At 51.3% G+C, this 22,829-nt stretch overlaps 1 protein-coding gene across 2 annotated transcripts; it reads right to left on the bottom strand.

Annotated features, from left to right (window-relative positions):
- Window positions 1–1,857: 1,857 nt before the first annotated feature.
- Window positions 1,858–18,644, bottom strand: ARHGEF15 (Rho guanine nucleotide exchange factor 15). 2 transcript variants are annotated; one of them, XM_070389454.1, is made up of 16 exons: window positions 18,538–18,644; window positions 15,790–16,457; window positions 15,087–15,419; window positions 14,809–14,863; window positions 13,713–13,771; window positions 13,398–13,609; window positions 13,132–13,292; window positions 12,816–12,968; window positions 12,558–12,687; window positions 10,629–10,703; window positions 10,419–10,511; window positions 10,178–10,338; window positions 9,929–10,081; window positions 9,522–9,604; window positions 9,307–9,411; window positions 1,858–8,393 (listed from the first exon to the last, which is right to left on the bottom strand). In XM_070389454.1, the coding sequence occupies exons 2-16, from the start codon at window positions 16,406–16,408 to the stop codon at window positions 8,242–8,244; spliced, it is 2,544 nt and encodes an 847-aa protein (XP_070245555.1). In that variant the 5' UTR covers window positions 16,409–16,457; window positions 18,538–18,644; the 3' UTR covers window positions 1,858–8,241. The 2 variants fall into 2 exon arrangements, with proteins under 2 accessions (XP_070245555.1, XP_070245556.1); XM_070389455.1 differs by lacking the exon at window positions 18,538–18,644 and adding an exon at window positions 17,973–18,054.
- Between the last annotated feature and the right edge of the window lie 4,185 nt (window positions 18,645–22,829).

Raw genomic sequence — 22,829 nt, 5'->3', positions numbered from 1 at the left:
AAAGCCTAGAAGAGGTAAACTGGAAGACAGAAGGAAGAGAAAGAGCCAAAGGGAAGGGTGAGGGATGTGACAAGAGAGTCTCCATGTAAGGTTGCAGGATGGGCACTGCACAAGAGCACATGGCAAAGAGGGTAAGAACTGAACTCTAGACTTCATTCTGCTCAATCAGCCATACCCCACCAAGGGATCCCCAGTGGCCTGGAGGAAGATGCAATTTGTTCTACATCTACATAAAGGTGCTGCTCCCTGCCAAGTCAACTAACCCTACATCTGTTCAGAAGGGCCGCCTGTTAACCACAAGGTTGAAGGCATAAAGGGCCCTTGTGGGCTAGCAGCAGCACTGACCAATTATCTTGTAAGATTTTGTATCAGTGTGAGTTCTTTGGTTACAAGCACAAACCCAGACTGACTAAGCTAGGCAAAAAGGAGTATATTGGGTGATACTGAGTAAGCACAGACTCAAAAGGAAAGCAGAACATCCAGGCCTAGAACTAAACAGAGACCGGGGGAGCATGGACAAATCATTAGCAAGAGCTGGTCTCTCAGGACTTGCCTGGTGGTCCAGTGGTTAAGACTCCACACTCCCAAATCAGGAGGCACAGATTTGATCTTTGATTGGGGAACCAAGATCCCACATCCATGCATGACCTAGGACATAAAATAAATAAATAAAAATTAAAGTTTCTTTAAAAATGAAAAAGAACTGGTCTCTCTACCCACCATTGTCCCCCAGATCCCCCTGAACCTCCATCCTTCTCTATTTCTAGGTAGGATTCCAAATCCCAAGTGTCTGGCTCAGATGCCTTGATTGACAACCCATGAACTACATGGGCGTGGGAAGGGATCACTTTCCCAAAAGAAAGAAAGCTGAGCAGTCGACTAGTAATGATCACGTGCTCACACAAGTACAGAGTGGCAGCCGGAATGGAGTGTGAGACTGGGAGATTTCTGAAAAGGAAGGAGTCCCACTGTTGCGTAAGTAAGGGGAGGGGCTTACCAATGCTTCTAAGACAGTAGCCCCTGGAGAATATGGACTTGGGCTTAGAACATGGACTTGAGAACACAAGCTTATTGTCACTCCTTGACTGTCCACGTGGATGTGCTTTGCTGCCTATGTGACACTCAGAAACAGTCCTGCCCCAGGCCAGCTCACCCCAGTAGAAACTCCAGCATGAATCTCCTCTGTGATGAGCTCCCAGACACCTGGCCTTGCTAGGATATCTCTGTGGCCAGAATCCACGTGTTGCAAGGTCCCTCCTTTTTGCCTCTATGAAATATACATTCTTCCTTCATGTGGGCCTATCGAAGGTGATGTTCCTTAAACTCTAATGTGTGTACTCCTGGTCTGGGCATCTCATTAAAATGCAGATGCCACACTTTGGACAAGCCCCCGGGTGGTGCCCATGCTGCCTTTCTAAGGATAGCACACTGAATAAAGAACTAGACTCCAGAAGATCTTAAGTTGCTAGATCCACTCTCCTCCCAGGATGTCCTTTGACCTTTAGGCTTTGGGCACGTGGGAAATGATGGGCAGACAGGCTTCCTTGTGTGTGTCCTGCTTGCTCGGTTCTGCCTCTGTGGGACATTCCATTGCCTTCTATATACCAACTCAACAGAAGTAAGAAGAAAAAAGGCTGCTTAAAGCAAGAAGTGAAGTGACTGCAAAGAAAAGAATTTCTGCTCCTGGAAAAACGCAGTTTAGAAGAATAAAAAGATAAGCCACAGACTGGGGGAAAATATTTTCAAATCATATATTTGATAAAGGACTTATATCAAGAATATACAAAGAAGTCTCCAAACACAATAATAAGAAAACAAAATGTTTGTAAAAGGCCCAAAGTTTTGAACAGACATTTCACCAAAGAAGATATACAAATAAGCACATGAAAAGATATTCAGCATCATTAGTCATTAGGGAAAGGCAGATTAAAAGCCACGAGATACCACTACACACCTAATAGACTGTCATGCAAAACAAAACAACAAAACTGATGATGCCAATTAGTGGCCAAGACACAGAGCAGGATACCAGCCACAATGCTCATACTTTGCTGGTGGGAATGCAAAGTGTACAGACACTTTGGAAAACAGATGGCCGGTTTCCAATAAAGTTAAATTGAACACTTATCATTGTTATCATTGTTGTTGTTCAGTCCCCCAGTCGGGTCCAACTCTTTGCGATCCCATGGACTGCAGCACACCAGGCCTCCCTGTCCCTCACCATCTCCTGGAGCCTGCCCAAGTTCACGCTCATTGCATTGGTGATGCTGTCCAGTCATATCCTCCGACGCCCTCTTCTCCTTCTGCCCTCGATCTTTCCCAGCATCAGGGACTTTTCCAACGAGTCGTCTTTTCGCATCAGATGACAAAAATACTAGAGCTTCACCTTCAGCATTAGTCCTTCCAGTGACTATTCCAGGTTGATCTCCTTGCTGTCCAAGATATTTTCAGGAGTCTTCTCCAGCACCTCAGTTCAAAGGCTTCAATTCTTTGGCATTCTGCCTTCTTTACAGTCCAGCTCTCACAATTATACATGACTGCTGAGAAGACCATAGCCTTGACTATACGGACCTTTGTTGGCAGAGATATGACCTAGTAATCCCACCCCTAGGTATGCACCCAAGTGAAATGAAATCTACATTCATCCAAAAACCTATACAGGAAGGAGTTCTCTGGCAGTGTAGTGGTTAGGATGCAGCACTCTCATTGTTGTGGCCTAGGTTCAAGTCCCACAGGGAACTGACATCCCACAAGCTGCATGGTGTCAGTCAGTCAGTCAGTTCAGTCGCTCAGTTGTATCCACAAACAAAAAACCAAAACAAACACAATGCCTATGCAAGAATACTTAACAGTGACTTTATTTGTAATCATTTAAAACTGGAAACAGGAACTTCCCTGGTGGTTAAGACTCCATGCTTCCAACGCCGGGGATGCAGGTTCAATCCCTGCTCCCAAAACTATTAATAAGATCCCACAAGACTACATGGCAAAAAAAGCCGAACTGGAAACAACCCAAACATGCTTCACTCTAGGGAATGAATAAACAATTGCTGTGCATCCATGCAATGGACTCTTATTCGACAATAAAAAGAAAAGTGTTGACACAACAAAGTGGACAAAAAGCATTTTGCTAAATGAGAGAAGCCACACTTGAAAGGCTGCCTACTGTATAAGTCCATCTATACGACATTATAGAAAAGACACAACTGTAGGGACAGAAAACAAACAAGGGGCTGCCAGAGGCTGGGGTGGGATAAGGGGTTCAGCACAAAGGAGCACAAGTGAACTTAAGGGGGCAATGAAACACTCGTATCTTGATTGCAGTAGTGATTTCATGACTATATGTGTGCCTAGTCGTGTCCAAGACTCGGCAACCCCATGGACTGTAGAGCCCATCAGGCTCCTCTATCCATGGGGATTCTCCAGGCAAGAACAGGGGAATGGGTTGCCATGGCCTCCTCCAGAGGATCTTCCCAACCTAGGGATTGAACCCAGGTCTCCCTCATTGCAGCTGGATTCTTTACTCCCTGAGCCACCATGGAAGCCCAAGAATACTGGAGTGGGTAGCCTATCCCTTCCCCAGAGAATTTTCCTGACCCAGGAATTGAACCAGGGTCTCCTGCCTTGCAGGCAGATTCTTTACCAGCTGAGCTACCAGGAAAAAGGGTGGATATTGCTGCATGTGAATTACACTTTTTTTTTCAAGTGAAAAGAATTTCATTTTTAAAATAGCACCCCATCGGACTTCCCTGGGGGCTCAGGGGTAAAGAATCCGCCTGCCCGTGCAGGAGACACAGGTTCTATCCCCGATCCAGGAAGATCCATGAAGACCCCACAGGTGATGGAGCAACTAAGCCCATGCACCATAGCTACTGAGTACACCCTAGAGAGTAGCTCCAGCTCTCCACACCTAGAGAAAAGCCTGCACAGCAGCAAAGACCCAGCACGGCCATAAATAAGTAAATAAAATTAAAAAACATAGCACCCCATCAACCTCATAGACTCTGCACATTTTTAAAGGATTTTATCAGGCATTGTCCAATGTACAGCATGTTGCGTTCGCCAAGTGTCCCTGTGACTACTGGAACCTGTGACTACTAGAACCTCAGCTCAGCCTGTGGAATGGCTGCAGGGAAAAGCAGGCTCCTCTCACTCACTTGCTGCTCAAGGTCATGATTGCAGCCCACCTGTCCTGCAATAAGGAAACAGTGGCCACGACGATGTTGACCCAGAGCCCATAGAAGGGTCAGTGCAGAGGGAGGTCAGTGCCCAATCCTACCTGTATTCTCATGGACTCCCCAAATACGGGTGCCACAAACATGAGGAGCAGAGCTGTGAGTAGAGAGAACACACACTGACTACCCCCAACAGAGGCCTGGCTTCCCCAATCTGTCCCCCGAGTCACTTCTTCCAGGTCTGAGATATACGTGCACTTTTCCTTGCTGTTTGCTCACCCAGTCATGTCCGACTCTTTTCGACCCCACGGACTGCAGCATGCCAGGCCTCCCTGTCCCTCACCATCTCCCGAAGTTTGCCCAAGTTCATGTCTGTTGCTTCGGTGATGCCATCCAGCCATCTCATTTTCTGATGCCCTCTTCTCCTCTGCCCTCAATCTTTGCCAGAATCAGGGACTCTCCCGTGAGTCAGCTGTTCACATCAGATGACCAAAATACTGGAGTTTCAGCTTCAGCATCAGTCCTCCCAACGAGTAGGAAGGCTTTTCCTAAGGCTGTGAAAATGTTTGTTTCTTCTACCCCCTCAGATGATAGAATATGAGGAATGGGGTAATGGCAGCTCCAGGATGCCCCTGCTGCTGCTGCTAAGTCACTTCAGTCGTGTCCGACTCTGTGTGATCCCGCAGCCCACCAGGTTCCGCCATCCCTGGGATTCTCCAGGCAAGAACATTGGAGTGTGTTGCCATTTCCTTCTCCAATGCACGAAAGTGAAAAGTGAAAGTGAAGTCGCTCAGTCGTGTCCGACTCTTAGCGACCCCATGGACTGCAGCCTACCAGGCTCCTCTGTCCATGGGAGTCTCCAGGCAAGAATACTGGAGTGAGGTGCTATTGCCTTCTCCCAGGATGCCCCTAGCCAGGCAGTAAGCCTCTCTACCACCTGGGTGTTTGTAGCCATGCCTGGAATGTCAGTCAAGGCAGCACTGAGAGAGACTTCTCCTCCCATGGGCCTTCCTACAGGAAACAGGACAGTCCCCTCCCCTCCTGTCTTTTCAGTCTCTTTGGAACATGTGGTTATATTTTCATTCTTTCACGTCCCCCAATTTATTTATTTGGCTGTGCCAGGTCTCAGTTATGGCATTTGGAGGAGGAAATAGTAACCCACTCCAGTATTCTTGTTTTAAAAATCCCATGGACAGAGAAGCCTAGTAGACTGAAGTCCAAAGGGCCACAAAGAGTTGGACAGGACTGAGTGACTGAGCACACAGCACGCTGGGATCTCTAGTTGTAGCATGTAAGATCTAGTTCCCTGAACAGAGATCAAACCCAAAGCCCCTTGCATTGGGAGCTCCGAGTCTTAGCCATAATGCAATTCCCCAAAAAACTCTTAACTGATTTCCGTCTTTCCATTGTCCCAATATCAGAATCTCTGGCTTGGAGCCTGGAGGTTTCCTTAAATGGCAGGATTCGGGAAGGGACTGAGGATTTGGGAGGGAACATATATGTGGGATACATGTGTAGCTTTTCATGCCTCTGGATGTGTCTGTGTGTCTCTGAGTATCAGAGGACGAGGGGAGTTTCTGTGGAGTGACACCCCACCCCAGCCCCCAGGAAACTTGTTAGCATGTAGGTCAGTTCCCTCCCCATGACCACTGCCTTCTCTTCCTGGACTTCAGCCCTTTGTTGCCACCCCTACAGTGTTATTTGCTCAGATCTTCCCAGATGCTTCCTTCTTGTTATTTGGGTCTCAGTTTAACATCATCTCCTCCAGGCTCTTCCCCAAAGCCACACACATACACACACACATGCATACACACACACATGCACACACACACACACACACACACACACACACACTACTCTGTATCATAGCCTTTTTTGCATTTTCTTCAAAGTAATCACTTCTATCTGATCTTATCTTAGTTATTAAATTGTTTACTTAGCAACTTCCCCAGAATGTAAGCTCCTTAAGGGCAAGGTCCTTGTCTTTTTCATCTCTGTATCCTCAGATCCTAGAAGAGTGCCTAGCTCATAGAAGGCACTCAATGAACAGATGTAGAAATGAATTAAACACAGAGATGTGTGGCTGCTCAGTAAAGGACATTTATTGCTGACTGATTGCCTTTTGTGTTCTTCACTTGCCCAAGTCCCAGCTATATCTGGCTCTACCTGTCCTTTTCCCAACCTGCAGCTCCCTGCTCCAGCACCTGAAACTCTCCCACCACCATACTGTCCAAGATCCCTCGGAAGCTATGAGCATCAGCACATTCAGGCCTTGCACCTGCTCTCCAAGCCCCAGTTCCCAGCAGAGCTGACCCCTGCTCTCAAAAAATACCTTTTCAACCAGCTCTGCTCCCCCTAATAGAGTCACATTTAGAAACCACTCCTGCTTTAAAAACTTGGTCCCCCAGAAAGCCTCAACACAGCTCCACCAATATTTCTTGACAGTGATGACTCAGTGGGTAAAGAATCCATCTGCAATGCAGGAGACATAGGAGACACAGGTTTGATCCCTGGGTTGGGAAGATCCCCTGGAGAAGAAAATGACAACCCACTCCAGTATTCTTGCCTGGAAAATCCCATGGACAGAGGAGCCTGGCAGGCTACAGTGAGTTGCAAAAAGTTGGACACGACTAAGTGACTAAGCATGGCATGGCATCTCATATGCCAGGCACTGTGCTGGGTCAATCTCCAAAGTCATGGACAAGCCAAATGCCAGTACCTTTCTCCCTCTGGATCCCTCAGAGTTCTTGCACTCTCTTGTGAAGGGCATGGCAGTTTATGTCCCAGGCAAGTTGCCATGCGTGAGCTGAAGGGAAGGAGTGATGCCATTTGCCCGCAATTGTCTGCTCTGCTCTGTCTGTCCCTCACTTCCTCCTCTGGCATCGTGCCAGTTTCTCATCTGTAAGCAGATGCTCTGGGTGGGGTTAGGCAGCAACACTGGCTCTCTGTTCTCTCCCACTGCTTGGGCCAGTCTTTCTGTGAAAGGATCATGATGAAGGCAAGAAAGCCCTAGAGGCTCAGTTGGCTCAAGAGCCACAGCTGAAGCTCACCCAAACCTGGGGCCCAGAGTCAGTCTGAAGCCTGAGGCTGAGGCTGGATGGCTGGTTATGGTTCAGGCTGGATGATCTGCAAGTAGGGATTATGGGGGCCAAACTTTGGGCAAGGAGAAGGGCCTACAAACTTCAGGAGGCCTCAGACCCCAGCTACTGGCCATCTTCAGTCCTTCAGACTCCTCTGCAAGGCTGCTTGGTGTCTCTGGCCTCCAAGAGACCCAGAACCCAGAACTCTCTCATCCCCAGCTCTGGCCTCTTGCTACCAAGCCATACCCAGCATATTTGCCTCTGGAGCTCAGACCTAGTGTCTTTTTGAGGAGACTAATGGGAAAAATGAGGGGTGAGGGAAGAAATACAGCACTCAGTTATCTGGCAAGGAGGCAAAACCATACACACCATGTTCCAAAAAATCACCCTCCTTAATACATATACAGACATATGCACACACACAGATTCTCTGAGACATACTCTGGATTCTTCTAGAAGAGAGGAAGTGGCTTAAGAGGATACAGGAGGCACCTCAGGAATGGAATCTAATACTTCCCAGACTCGAAAGACAAGACAGTGATTGCTATAGCACCAAGCAGGGTTCCTATTGGTCTCTTGGGCCCAGATCACCATCTGGACGTATCCCTGCTATTGGCTATTTGATCCTAGGACTTTATCTCAAATGCAGCCCTCTTTTAACTGCCTTGACCTAGAATCCTCTTCTTTGGCTGTGAGCATAGCAGGGATACTCACTGGCCAGAGGCTCACCACCTACTGTCCGCTCTGCACTAAGCCTCTGCCTCCACTGGCAACCCACTCAAGCCATCTTCATTCTCCCTCCTGCGTGGGCTCAGACGGCCCTGTTTTCATTGGCTGCCCAGTCTTGAAGCTCAGTCCCTATTGGTTGCCACTGAGGTAGCGTTTCCACTGACAGCGAATCCAGTGCATGGATGGGCTTTGTTCTCTCTGTGTCAGGCTGCCAGCTGTCCTGACTTGCGCTGCTCCCCTCCACACACCATCATGCATTAGGGTGGGGGGGCATCGGGGGCGCCTGAAGACGGCCCAACAGCCTCCAGGAGTCTCTGGTGCTGACGAAGGTGCTTCCTCCTTTCATGTTCCCCTGTGACTTCACACACCAACTGGGCAGGGAAGGCTCCAGGAAGCCCTTTCAGCCAGCCTAAAAAAGAAGACACAAGGGCCTAAGTGGGTCCAGGGCAGAGGGCAGGTCGGGGGGCAGGGGGACGGGAAGGGAGGCCCAGTGGGGTCTAATGCCTGAGGGCCGTGGCAGGCGTGGGAATTAGTGGAAAAGCCTTGGAGCATTGGAGGCCATTACAGGTGGATGTGACAGCAGCATCAGAGAGAGGTGGGGTCCCTCCCATAAAGCCCTGCGTTGACTGCTCATCTCACTCAGAGTGACAGCCAGAGTTTTTACAGGAACCTATGAGGACCCTCGTGACCTGATTCCAGTTACCCCTATGACCTCATCTGCTTCTCTCTCCTTTCCTCACTCCCTCTTGTCACACTGGCTTTCTTACCGCTCGTCAAACACACTGGCCTGACTCCTGCATCCCTTTGGGACACTCCTACACCAGACACCATGTGCCTAAATTCTTTCACCAAGCCACTGTCCACAGGGTGCCTGTGAGATCCGCCTCACCCTCTCTACTTACTGTTTGTTTGTTTATTTATTTGGCTACAGAGGGGTTTAGTTGCACCATGAGAACTCTTAGTTCCAGCATATGGGATCTATTTCCCTGACTAGGGATTGAACCCAGGCCCCCTGCATTGGGAGTGCAGCATCTTAACGACCAATCTACCAGGGAAGTCCCTTGACCTCCCTGTTTAAACGTGTAACCCTACCCAACCTGGAGACTCTTAACCTCCTTGACTCTGCTTCACCTTTGATTTTCCACAGCACTTTTCCCCTTATTTATCTTGTTTGTTCTTTATAGTTTTACCTCTACTTGAATGTATAGTATAGCAGGGCAAGGATATCTGCGTGTCTGGTACACAGTGCTGAGAACAGTGAGTGGTATCTCATAAATGCTGAATAAATATTTATTGAATGAATGAATAAAAGAATCTCTCACCTTCAGGGTTCTTGTGAAGGTGCTTGGGGGGAGCCCTGGACTCCACATTTCGTCCCTCTGTCTTGGTGGGTGTGGAAGGCTCCGAACAGAGTTCCTGGGAACAGTCTGGTTGGGGTGGGTGACATCACAGTGGGATCCAGGCTCTTTTTAGCTTCTCCCCCATATTCCTTGAAGACTCCCTTCTCCTTCCCTCCTCCCCTCTTGGGGACACTCACCACAGTCCTCATAGACAGTGTCTGCAGAGCAGGGAAGGGGGCCTGGGGTAGGGAAGGCGCCCAGCCAGCGCTGCATGTCTGATCTGGTGAGAACATAGGGAAGGGGTCACCTTTGGCCCAGGAGATCCTCCTGGGGGTTAGCCAGGGGCTTCGGAGGAGAGACTTTGTGGGGAGGGTGGTGGACTCTGAGAGGTCAGGTAAGGGTCAGGAGTGGGTCCCCCAGGGTGTTTTCTTTTTCGGTGGCACCTGCTGGATCTTAGTTCCCTGACCAGAGATTGAACCTGTGCTCCCTGCAGTGGAAGCATGGAGTTTCAACCACTGGACCACCAGGGAAACACACACACACACACACACACACACACACACACACCCTGCCCAGAGTGTTTTCTGAAGGAGACACAACTCACAGGGATGAAGCTTGGAGTAGCCGGTGTGTGGGGCGGCCCTGGTGGTTGCTGAGAAGAGAGAGGCGGAACGTAGGGGGGCCAGATGGGTCTGGGACCTGCTGGGCCTGGACCAGGGAGCGATGGGCATAATCCAGAACCTGTAGCCGCTGTCCACTGCCCAGGGAAGAGGAGGTTCAGAGGGAGAGCAGAGGTCTAGCTGGACTCCTCCTCCCCACCCCTGCCTGGGCTCCCTCCCTCCCTGGGACCCACCTCTTGGGCTGAGTGATGAGCAGCAGGTCACTGAAGAGCAGCAGGCAGAGGGGGGTGAAGCGGGGGCGCGAGGCAAAGAGCACGCCTCCCCTCCTGCACCCCAACTCTGTCAGTTCCCCCTGCAACTCCAGGCGCCTGGACCAGGAGACCAGGGGCAGGGCCTGTGAAGAAGCAGGGAGGAGATTCTGACCTCACAGCACCATGGGGAAAGGGAAGCCCGGAGCCTGGGCGGGGGGCTAACCTTGACTTTGTGGAAGCGCAGCCTCTGCGTGAGCCGGATCAGCTCCTCTGTCTGTTTCATGCGTCCGACCTCGGCACTGCACCGCTCAATGATCTGGGTAAGGGAAGCTGAATCACCCACCCTTCCCACCGCCTACACCCATCTCACCCCCTCCACCCATCCCTCCCTCCCACCTCCTCACCTCCCCTAGCCCCAGCATCCCCCTCCCACCTTACTGACAGCACCTAGGGCCTTCTGGGCATTCTCCTGGCGGCTGGACCCCTCCTCTGTCTGACGCAGGATATTCTGGGGACAAAGTTCAGTTCAGTTCAGTTGCTCAGTTCAGTTGTGTCCGACTCTTTGCGACCCCATGAACCACAGCACGCCGGGCCTCCCTGTCCATCACCAACTCCTGGAGTCCACCCAAACCCATGTCCATTGAGTCGGTGATGCCATCCAACCATCTCATCCTCTGTCGGGAACAAAGAGGAAGGGTAATTGGACCCCTGCTCTGCAGCCCTGGGATTCAGAGGGGTTGCAACTCAGAGGACCCCACTTGGCTTGGCATTTTGGGGTTCACAGGGCTGGGGCACTAGCCTCGCCATTCATTGTCTGCATAACCCTGAGCAACTCACATTACCTCTCCTCTCTTAGTTTCCCCATCTGTAAAATGGGGATAATTTCTACTGACCAAATCAATAGCATTGTGAGAATTCAATAAGGAAATCTATATAAAGTACTTAGCATAGTCTTTGGGACATAGTAAATGCTGAAAAGAAGGTTGCTATTATTTTAATAATTATTAACCACAACTATTATTATATTAGAGGGCTTCCTGATAGCTCAGTTGGTAAAGAACTGCCTGAAATATGGGAAACCTGGGTTCAATCCCTGGGTTGGGAAGATCCCCTGAAGAAGGGAAAGGCTTCCCACTCCAGTATTCGGGCCTGTGTCCCAGAGTTGGACATGACTAAGCGACAAAAAAATAATTAGTAGAAGCAACATAGCATGGAATTAAGAGTACCTGGATTTGAAGTTTGTATCCATCAATTATTGAATATTATCTGTATGACGTGTGGCAAGTTATTTAACCTCTTTGAGCCTCAGTTTCCTTATCTATAAAGTGGGATCGACAATAGTTCCTAGCCTCACACAGTCATTAGTAAGGTTAAACAGGTGTGTAGCACTTAGAACATCTAGAAAAGACACTCAAGAGTTGCTTAGCTATTATGATTAGAGCCATCCTCCTGATCATAATTATGCTGTTGTTGTCTACACTGGGGATATATAAGGTGGTGCGTGTGAGCTCAGTCACGTCCAACTCTTTGCAACCCATGGACTGTGGCCCACCAGGCTCCTCTGTCCATGGGATTATCCCAGCAAGAATACTGGAGTAGGTTGCCATTTCCTCCTCCAGGGGATCTTCCTGACCCAGGGATTAAACCCATGTCTCCTGCATTGGCAAGGGGATTGCTTACCACTGAGCCAGCAGGGCAGCTCCTATATAAAGCTGAATAAGACATTAAGACACTGGAAACATAACTGAGGGCTCTTCACCCTGAGATCCCCACATTGGTTCAGGGAGAATTTTCTTCTCTACAGTAGAAGAGTGTTTCTCACCACTTTTTTCAGCATCACCCCTCTAAGGAGCCTATTTAGACATTGCCCCACCCCCCACCATGAAATTTTAATACCATTGATACACTGTATATCTATTTAGGTACTCTGGCCTTTCGGAGTACCACAACCAGTGGAATATTTAACATGTTTTTACCCCTCAAAGGAGGAGTTTCTGCCTCCTTGGAGTCAAAGATATGGCCTGAGAAGACCTCAAAAACCACTCACCACATTCACCCTGAGACCTGGAGAGAGAAAAGGGGGCATGCCCAGAGTGGCTCAGCCAGTTAGCAGCAGAGCTAAGACCAGAACTCAGGTCTCTAGCCAGAGGCTCTTCTCCTGCACCAGACCACTTCCTGAAACGTTTGGGTAACTCCAGATAGGGCTTGGGGGTAGGGAGTGTCCTAGATGGAGGGCCCCCGATTTTGAGTCCTAACTTAGGGGTTTGCTGTGTTCCTGGTGGGGCGGGAAATGGTGATGGCGGGGCAGGAGGCCCCATCAGGGCTGGTGGGGCCAAAAAGGGCCCAGGCCAGGACGCGGTACCTGCAGCAGCATGCGGAGCCGCGTGATGCGCTGAAAGGGCAGGAGCAGGAAGGAGGGCAGCGGGAGGCGCTGGCACTTGGGAAGGCTCTGCAGCCGCCGCAGCTCCGCGGAGAAGCGAACGTTCGTGTCCCTACGGAGGCAGGAGCAGGCTGGCGTCTGGTTGGAAACCCTAATCACCCGCGACCTGCCCCGGCCTGGACCCTGCCCCTGTACCCCGGCTTCCTCCCGCACGGGTGACCCTTCCACTACTACACTCACATCAGGCGGCTGTAGGTCTCCTCCTGATACTGCTGGTTCCGCACATAGTCCACGTACACGGAGAAAGGCCCCACGGCATGCGCGTGCACCACGTCGCACAGGTCACGGATGTGGGGGGAAGCGCGCACCCGGGACAGTAACTTCCCCAGAAAACTGCGGGAGTGGGGAACACGCACTGGAGGCGGGGCAGAGAGCCTGGGGTGCCCACCGCCCCACCCCCCGACTTCTGGAGGGAAGGCCCCCGAGACAGAGCTGAGAAGCCGTGCTTTCCCCCTACCCCAGGCTTGCCCAGCAGAAAGGTGGGGACCCCACTGACCGCTCACTGACTCCCTGGACTCGCTGCACGTTGGAGAAGAGGGTGTGGTGATCCCGGGGGGTGAGTGTGTCCCGGAGCGCCTGGCTCAGCACGAAGGTGTCGGTCAGCAGCCGCAGGGAGCGCAGGTACGAAGCCTCCGATGTCACCACCTCGAACAGGCTCTAAGGAGGATGCGCAGGGTGCGAATGGAAAGCCCAGCTCCCAGCCCAGGCCTGGGGCCCAGGCTCCTCCCCTCCGCGCCCCGCACCGAGCCCAGGGACGCCCACCTCCTGCATCCGCCGCTCCTGGGCACTCAGGGTGTCCAGGAGGCCGCTGGCTCGCACAGCCGGAAGCTCCTGCCACAGCGTGTTTCGAGGGCCCGGGGGACGGGCGAAGGTGGGAGCTTCCCCAGCGTTTGCTGAAGCCGGACCCCCATCCTCACCGACCCCCCACAGCTCCTCTGACAGCACGGCTGCGCGGTAGGTCTGGTAAAGCGGTTCTGGAGAGCAGACAGGCACATCAGGGAAGTCCCGTGCCCCACCTAGCCGGTCCGCGCTGCTAGCTGGGTCTCAGCAGGCACCCCGGGGTCCAGCAGCCCTCACCATCCTGCAGGGGCAGCTCCCAGTTCTGCTCCTTCAGCTCCTCCAGCTCCTCTTCCTCCCTGTGGAAAGAGAAAGGGATGGAGTTCCTCAAAACACAGCTATTCACATGATACTGTGCAGGGGTACACAACCAACGTCCAGGTCGTATGTAGGGACCCTAGCCAAACCCCAGCTTGTTTTATGTGCCTGTGGTATGTGAGGCCCTAAGCGGGCCCGTCCATTCCTGTTATCTCAACCTCTGGACACTGTACACTTGTAGCCTCCATCTCCAGGGCTTTCATGGAAGGACCACTGTCTGGAATGTCCTGTATGTGCCTCAGTGCAACTTAGCTCAGCTGTTACACCTCCCCCCACTCTGTTCTGGTCATCAGCACCACCGCACACCCATTCACCCAAAGTGAAAACCCAGGAGACTAAACTCCAGTAAATGCTGAATAAATTGATGGTCTCAGATTAACTCTGATGATGGTGGTGAAAGAACTGATGGGCCCAGGTAACACAGGAGAAATGTTCCTGGTTGCCACATGGATTTGTGGACAATAATTTCAATAGAGGCTCAAAGTGGGGCAACTAAAATGACTTAGTATGGGCCTGACTCTTCACCAGTATCAGACCCCAGCCACTTATTAAGTATTTGGTATGTTTACCCCAATTTCACAGGTGAGGAGGCTGAGACCCAGAAAGGTTAAGTGAATGTTTGAGGTCACATAGCTGATAAGGGACAAAGCTGGGGTTAGAAACTGGGGCTGCTTGTCCCTAGAGGCCCAGCTGTTCTTCACTCGATGCTTGGGGTGGGATTTAGGTGGACCCAAAGTTTAGTCTGGGCTTCCCAGGTGGCACTAGTGGTAAAGAACTGCATGCCAGTGCAGGAGACTTAAAGAGACTCGGGTTCCATCCCTGAGTTGGGAAGATCCCCTGGAGGAGAGCGTGGCAACCCACTCCAGTATTCTTGCCTGGAGACTCCCATGGACAGAGGAGCCTGGCAGGCTTCTGGGTCACAATAGTCAGACCCGACTGAAGTGACTTAGCGCACACACACACACACACACACAAAGTTTAGTCTGTTTTCAGGAAGGAGTATCTAGGTGTTCAGTACCTGCCCTCCGTGGTGGCTGGAGAATCATTCTGAGGAGCACCATCAGGACTGTCCCCTAAGAGAGAACCCAGAGTGAAGAATCACCAGCCCAGGACTCCTGACCCCAGCCCAGCAAAGACTGTTACTATAGAAACTACAACTGTCAGCTCCGGAGCAGCAGCTGGTGGAGGAACAAGAAGCCCAGGGCTTGTCGGGGGTTGTAGTGAGTTGGTGTTTAGAACGCTACATCTCCACCCAGTCTCTTCCCAGCCCTGAGGCCCATCCCTCGGGCCCTGTACCTCTTTGGATTCCATCTTCAGAGGGCGGATCGAGATCAGGCTGTGGGGGCTCCCCAGAGATGGTGATGTCCTGTCTGATCCGAGTTGGTTTAGGGGGTTTGAGGGGTGGCAGGAGTTTGCGCTCAGCAGTGGAGCGGTAGGATGTGAGGACGACTGGGGGGTGGCTGAGGCTTGAAGGGCTGGGGCGGGAGCGGGAGGCCCGCAGTGGGGAGGCCCGGCAAGGGACCCTGGGGCCATCCTCATAGCCCCCCACTGGCACCCATCGGAGCTCCAGGCCAGGCCGGCCCACGTGGCAGACACAGGGGCAGCAGGGAGGGCAGGCCAGCCCAGCACCTGTGGGAGACAGGGGCCTCCTTAGGACAGCCCCCCTCCCCAGGCCTCCTCCCTCCCCTTAACCTGTGCAGCAGCAGGAACTAGAGGTCAGTGCTAGGCATCTCTCACCTTCAGGCTCTCTTCAAAGCTCCAGAAGTATTAAAACCAGATTTTCAAAGTATGGAATCCATTTTTTAAAAAGTAGCCTCTTAAAGTACCCAATCTAAGGAACTTGCCTGGCAGTTTAGTGTTAGGACTCTGCACTTCCAATGCTGGAGGCATGGGTTCGATCCCTGGTTACACCCCCAGGGTGTAACTCCACCCCTCCAAAAAAAATCGTAAAGCCCTGAGAATGAAAAAGAGGAGCTGGATTGAGCCCAGCCCAGCTTACCTGGAGTGCCGTTCTCCTGGGACCCGCTCCCAGTGAGGTTGCCCTGGGGAGTCTCTCTCTCCCCATTCACATCCACTCCCCCTGGGGGACTTGGCTCCAGGGTGTCCGCAGCCTGGACTCTGCCTTCAGTCCCCCATTCGAACTTGCCAGCCAGTCTGCGCACAGTGCCTGGGGCCGAGGCAGAGCCATCCTGGTCGGGGACCTGGGTCGTGGGGAGCAGGGGCAGAGCCATGCGGGGTGACCCAGAGGGTTTGGGTGGGGGTACTGGAGACCGGGGAGTAGTCTCTGGGGAGATGGAGCGCCGGGACACTGGGCTGGGGGTGTCGGAAGAGTCTGGAAAAGAGTCTGGAAAAGTCTGGGAGTCGAGGCTGGCTTTAGAAGCTGATGGGGGCAGAAGGGCGGGGGGCTTGAGAGATGGGGCTGGGGGCTCCCAGAACATGGGGGTGCACATGGGGCTTGGTGCCTCATTGGCGGTGAGGGGAGATTCTTGTGGAGAGGAGCCATTGTGGTGGGGCCCTGGGGACTGGGTAGCCCTGGCGCGAGAAGGGGGGCGGGGGCGGATGATCCGAGGGGGCTTCTGGGTGGGGGGTGTTGCTTCCGGAAGAGACTGGGCTGACATCTTCCTCTGAGCTCTTCCAAGGAGTGGGGTACACTGCTGGAGTCATCCCCTGAGGAAGAGGGGGCAGAAAGAGAGACCCTTAGTGCCCTTTGCGTTCCCCACGCTCCTGCGTGAGTAGACCAAGACCTTTGAGCAGAATGTCTGCAGGCAAATGAGCTGAGATTTTAGGCTCAGGAGTAGAGGTGGGGGCACTTCCTCTCTTCCCTCCCCATTTCCACTGTCTTTTCTCATAACCTCTCAATCCTCCTTATTCCATTTCCTGAGAACTCTGAAACCCCACCCCCACACCCCCCAGCCTCCATCTCACTCCATCTTTTGACCTCTGCTGTCACAATCAGGCCAGAGGAGACAGAGGCCAGAGTGTGGGCACCTGGATAGAGACCCAAGTTGGGAGAGGACTGGATCAGCAAGGGAAATAGGGCATGCAGTAAGTGTCTATCTCAGGAACTGTGTTCCGTGTCTGTGTGTTGTGAACTTTTGTGTGTGTGGTTTAAGCATGGACATGGCATGTGTGCGCTGCTGCTGCTGCTATTAATATATGAACTGGGTGTTGGATGCTGTGTTTCAGGAGCGTATCTGTTGGGACTTCCCTGACCATCCGGTGTCTAACACTCCACACTCCCCGTACAGGGGGCCCCTGTTCGATACCTGATCAGGAAATTAGATCCTGCATGCCTCAGCTAAGAGTTTGTGTGCCGTAACTTAAGAGCTCAATCTGGCCCAAATAAATATTTGGAAAAAAAAAAAAGTGTGTCTATCGTATGCGGTACAAAGTGGGAGAGTGGGGTACACAGTGTGTGGGGTGAGATGGGGGTGTTGGGCGTGTGTTCTGTGCTTTCTCTGTGGGGCATATGTGCTGTGTGTGCCTGGGCCACATCACAGCTTCCCTGCTCCAGTGGGCCCTCCGCCCCCCATTTCCCAGTTCCTCTCTCCGGACTCTCCCTTTCCGGATTATTTTTAGTCTCCTTTTCCTGCCATGAAGATTCCTGGAGCCTCTGACCCCAGGAGACCAGGAGGCCCCGGGCATGGTCTCTCCTGCCCCATCCTCATCCCTGTCTGCCTCCTTGCTCCCCACCTGGTCCCAGAGAGAGGCCCCAGTGGGTAGAAGCCTGGATCCTGCCAGGATGCCCAGAGTGTGGTGAGGAAGGAGATCAGATCAGACTGAAGGTGAGGACCACTTGGGCAAGATGCTGGGGCATGGGCTCGCTTCCTCCTGTAAGCCTGAGAAGGCTGAAGGGTCACAGCGGGAAGACCTGCGCCCCCACATTCCCTGTGGAGTCAGCAGGAGAGTCAGGTCCCTCTAAGCCCCAGATTGGTTTCTGAGAAATGATGCGGGGTGGGGGCTGGGGGCTGTAGACCGTGAGTCTCGCGGCTCAATGGCCTCTGTGTTCTGGCAGGAAGCTCCTTAGGTGACCCAGGCAGTAGCCTCGCCAGCTGGCCAGCTCCTCCCCAGCCTTGCCCCCTCCGGGATCCCTGCCCCCCTCAGGTATCAGCCCTTACTTCCTTCCCCCACCCCCCACTCAGGCCTCTCTCAGGGACCCAGGTACTCGGCCCAAGCACTCACCCTCAAGTCCTCTCCACTCTCGGTCACCTCCCGGGGCTGAGTGAGTAGGAGCAGGAAACAGGAATCGGATCCTCCTCCCAACCGGACACCCCCCCCCAACCACAGCACACTCCACATGCGCACACTGGGGCTCTGGAAGATGTGAGGGACCCCGAATGCCAGGTTTCCAAGGATAACAGAGTCTGTGGAAAGGATGAACCTCAGGCATGGAGAGTGGACTGTTGTGTATGCGCATGTTCTGTCCTGGGTCCACATTGCTGCATGGACAGGGGGTTCGTGGGGGCCCAGGCTGGACAGGGGTGGGGTCAGGATGGGGTGACCACGGCCCAGGCTGGGCTGGAGGTAGAGCATGGGCTCCAGACACCCCTGGGTCGCTGTGGTGTGGTGTGGTGTGTCTCCTGACAGCGTGTCTGACCGTCTCTCCCACACCTTACGAGACAGCCCATCCCTTCAGTATCCAGCCTGTCTCCTTGGTGTGAGCCAGCCCATCATTTCACACCACGGAACCCCATCCCTACCCCAGTCGCCCCCTCCCTAACTCTGCAGTAGCGCTCCCTGAATTTACCTTTATCTCTTTGGAAGCAGTTTCTATTTTCAGCCTGTCCTGCCTGCCCCTTGGAGCAAGGAATGTGAGGCCGGGTCTCTGAGTGTGTCTGTTCCTGTGTTTCTGGGGCGGGAACTGTGGGCCCAGATTCAGATCTCTGCAAAGGAAGCCAGTTCTCAGCCCCACCCAGCCATTGTGTTGGGAGAGTGTGTGTGTGTAAAGGAGGAAGAAGGTGGCACATGCAGATGTGGGACTTAGTGGGGAGGTCTTGGTATTCCCCAGGTGGGTATGCCCTTGGCTGGGCCCCCTGCCTGCTCCCCATTCTCAGTCTCTGTCTCTCAAGGTCCCAGCCCCATGACTCTCCAGGTCCCACTGGGAGGTTTTGCTGTTGATTGGCTGGGAGTCAGTACCCCCTGGGAGGGTGGGCGGGGGTGGAGGAGATCCCCTCTCACCTGTAATTTGCTTTGTGATTGAAGAGTTCCCAGGCCTCCGTGTCTGTCATAAGAACAGCTGACGGGGTGGAATGAGCCACATCCCACCCTGGGAAGATGGGAAGATGGGAGTGGGAGGAAGAGGCAGGGAGGGCAGTGAGGAACTCTGGCGGTCTTTGCCCACACCCAGGTGCCTGCTTTTGCCACACACACACATACACAAACGCAGGACCAGGGATCCAACTTTCCAACACATACACACATACCCAGAACCAGATTTCCAACCTCCCCACACACACACACACACACACACACCAAGACCAGACATCCAACCTCCCAGCCCTCACCTCTAGATGCTTGCCGGGTTCCAGGAAAAGGAAACCTCTACAAGAGTGCCTCAGAGACCCTATCGAGAAAGCTAAATGCACATGTGCAGCCAAACAAATCCTGCTTTCTGTTTTCACTAAAATAGGAATGTCTTTATTAGGTTTGCAACTTCAACATTTAAAGATAACTGAATGGCAGGGGAGGTGTGGATTCCTTGGTAGTCCACTGGTTAGCACTCTGTGCTTTCAGTGCTGGGGCCTGGGTTCAATCCCTGGTTGGGGAACTAAGAGACTGCAAGCTGTATGGCACGGCCAAAAAATAATAACAACTGAGAATTCCCTGGCAGTCCAGTGCCTAACAGTGGTCCAGTGGCTAGGACTCTGTGCTTTCACTGTCGAGAATGCAGTTTCAATCCCTGGTTGGGGAATTAAGTTCCCATAAGCCACATGTGGGCAGGAATCCCTTAGAAGAAATGGAGTAGCCATAATGGTCAACAAAAGAGTCCGAAATGCAGTACTTGGATGCAGTCTCAAAAATGACAAAATGATCTCTGTTCATTTCCAAGGCGAACCATTCAATATCACTGTAATCCAAGCCTATGCCCCAGCCAGTAACGCTGAAGAAGCTGAAGTTGAACGGTTCTATGAAGACCTACAAGACCTTTTAGAACTAACACCCCCAAAAGATGTCCTTTTCATTATAGGGGACTGGAATGCAAAAGTAGGAAGTCAAGAAACACCTGCAGTAACAGGCAACTTTGGCCTTGGAGTACGGAATGAAGCAGGGCAAAGGCTAATAGAGTGTTGCCAAGAGAACGCACTGCTCATAGCAAACACCCTCTTCTAACAACACAAGAGAAGACTCTACACGTGGATATCACCAGATGGTCAACACCAAAATCAGATTGATTATATTCTTTGCAGCCAAAGATGGAGAAGCTCTATACAGTCAGCAAAAACAAGACCAGGAACTGACTATGGCTCAGATCATGAACTCTTTATTGCCAAATTCAGACTTAAATTGAAGAAAGTAGGGAAAACCACTAGACCATTCAGGTATGACCTAAGTCAAATCCCTTCTGATTATACAGTGGAAGTGAGAAATAGATTTAAGGGCCTAGATCTGATAGAGTGCCTGATGAACTATGGATGGAGGTTCATGACATTGTACAGGAGACAGGGATCAAGACCATCCCCATGGAAAAGAAATGCAAGAAAGCAAAATGGCTGTCTGAGGAGGCCTTACAAATAGCTGTGAAAAGAAGAGAAGCGAAAAGCAAAGGAGAAAAGGAAAGATATAAGCGTCTGAATGCGGAGTTCCAAAGAATAGCAAGGAGAGATAAGAAAGCCTTGCTCAGCGATCAATGCAAAAAAATAGAGGAAAACAACAGAATGGGAAAGACTAGAGATCTCTTCAAGAAAGTTAGAGACACCAAGGGAACATTTCATGCAAAGATGGGCTCAATAAAGGACAGAAATGGTATGGACCTAACAGAAGCAGAAGATATTAAGAAGAGGTGGCAAGAATACACAGAAGAACTGTACAAAAAAGATCTTCACGACCCAGATAATCACAATGGTGTGATCACTGACCTAGAGCCAGACATCCTGGAATGTGAAGTCAAGTGGGCCTTAGAAAGCATCACTATGAAAAAAAAAGAAAGCATCACTACGAACAAAGCTAGTAGAGGTGATGGAATTCCAGTTGAGCTATTTCACATCCTGAAAGATGATGCTGTGAAAGTGCTGCACTCAATATGGCAGCAAATTTGGAGAACTCAGCAGTGGCCACAGGACTGGAAAAGGTCAGTTTTCATTCCAATCCCAAAGAAAGGCAATGCCAAAGAACGCTCAAACTACCGCACAATTGCACTCATCTCACACGCTAGTAAAGTAATGCTCAAAATTCTCCAAGCCAGGCTTCAGCAATACGTGAACCGTGAACTTCCAGATGTTCAAGCTGGTTTTAGAAAAGGCAGAGGAACCAGAGATCAAATTGCCAACATCCACTGGATCATGGAAAAAGCAAGAGAGTTCCAGAAAAACATCTATTTATGCTTTATTGATTATGCCAAAGCCTTTGACTATGTGGATCACAATAAACTGTGGAACATTCTGAAAGAGATGGGAATACCAGACCACCTGACCTGCCTCTTGTGAAACCTATATCAGGTCAGGAAGCAACAGTTAGAACTGGACATGGAACGACAAACTGGTTCCAAATAGGAAAAGGAGTACATCAAGGCTGTATATTGTCACCCTGCTTATTTAACTTATATGCAGAGTATATCATGAGAAACGCTGGGCTGGAAGAAGCACAAACTGGAATCAAGATTGTTGGCAGAAATATCAATAACCTCAGATATGTAGATGAAACCACCCTTATGGCAGAAAGTGAAGAGGAACTAAAAAGCCTCTTGATGAAAGTGAAAGAGGGGAGTGAAAAAGTTGGCTTAAAGCTCAACATTCAAAAAACGAAGATCATGGCATCTGGTCCCATCATTTCATGGGAAATAGATGGGGAAACAGTGGAAACAGTGTCAGACTTTATTTTGGGGGGCTCCAAAATCAGAGCAGATGGTGATTGCAGCCTTGAAATTAAAAGACGCTTACTCCTTGGAAGGAAAGTTATGACCAACCTAGATAGCATATTGAAAAGCACAGACATTACTTTGCCAACAAAGGTCCATCTAGTCAAGGCTATGGTTTTTCCAGTGGTCATGTGTGGATGTGAGAGTTGGACTATAAAGAAAGCTGAGCGCCAAAGAATTGATGCTTTTGAACTGTGGTGTTGGAGAAGACTCTTGAGAGTCCCTTGGACTGCAAGGAGATCCAACCACTCCATCCTAAAGGAGATCAGTCCTGGGTGTTCATTGGAAGGACTGATGCTGAAGCTCAAACTCCCAATACTTTGGCTACCTCATGCAAAGAGTTGACTCATTGGAAAAGACTCTGATGCTGGGAGGGATTGGGGGCAGGAGGAGAAGGGGACGACAGAGGATGAGATGGCTGGATGGCATCACCGACATTACCCAGGACATGAGTCTGGGTAAGCTCCAGGAGTTGGTGATGGACAGGGAGGCCTGGTGTGCTGCAATTCCTGGGGTCACAAAGAGTCGGACACAACTGAGTGACTGAACTGAATTGAACTGAAGCCACACAGAGAGGCCAAAAAGAAAAATAGAAAACCCAAAAGCACTGGTTGTTAGCTACAAACGTGTTGGCACTTGGTATTACCTGAATTGCCCCAGGTCTGTGTGAGGATGTAAGCAGAAAAAGAGGAATTATGTGGGCTGGCCTACCTGTGGACTTTTACCTGGTCTTCCTGGCTTTCCTGAGCTTATTTCCTTGTCCTCTCTCTATCCTTTTCAGAGACCCACCTGGAGGCTTTTCACCTGCCCACCTGTTGGGGAGAGACTTCCCGTACTCCTGAAGGCAAGCCAGCGTGTTTTGGGAAACTCAAGTTCCCTGGAGCTACAATGAGGATGTAGCACTCGTGACAAACAGATTCCATTGGGTCCCCTGCTCAAAGCAGCCAGAAGGATGAAAAGTATGA

Source organism: Bos mutus, chromosome 19 (genome assembly GCF_027580195.1).
Source record: "Bos mutus isolate GX-2022 chromosome 19, NWIPB_WYAK_1.1, whole genome shotgun sequence".
In the NCBI taxonomy this organism is placed as follows: Eukaryota; Metazoa; Chordata; class Mammalia; order Artiodactyla; family Bovidae; genus Bos; species Bos mutus.
This window is presented reverse-complemented; position numbering and strand designations above follow the sequence as displayed.

What these genes read in the sequence shown, in the direction of transcription:
- ARHGEF15 (XM_070389454.1), bottom strand. Translation starts at nt 16,408, where the DNA reads ATGTCAGCCCAGTCTCTTCCGGAAGCAACACCCCCCACCCAGAAGCCC. An exon ending in CTACTCCAAGCTTCATCCCT is followed by an intron (nt 9,605 to 9,928) that starts GTGAGTTGTGTC and finishes TGTTCTCACCAG; the next exon opens with ATCAGACATGCAGCGCTGGC. An exon ending in CCTTCACAAGAACCCTGAAG is followed by an intron (nt 8,394 to 9,306) that starts GTGAGAGATTCT and finishes CTTCTTTTTTAG; the next exon opens with GCTGGCTGAAAGGGCTTCCT.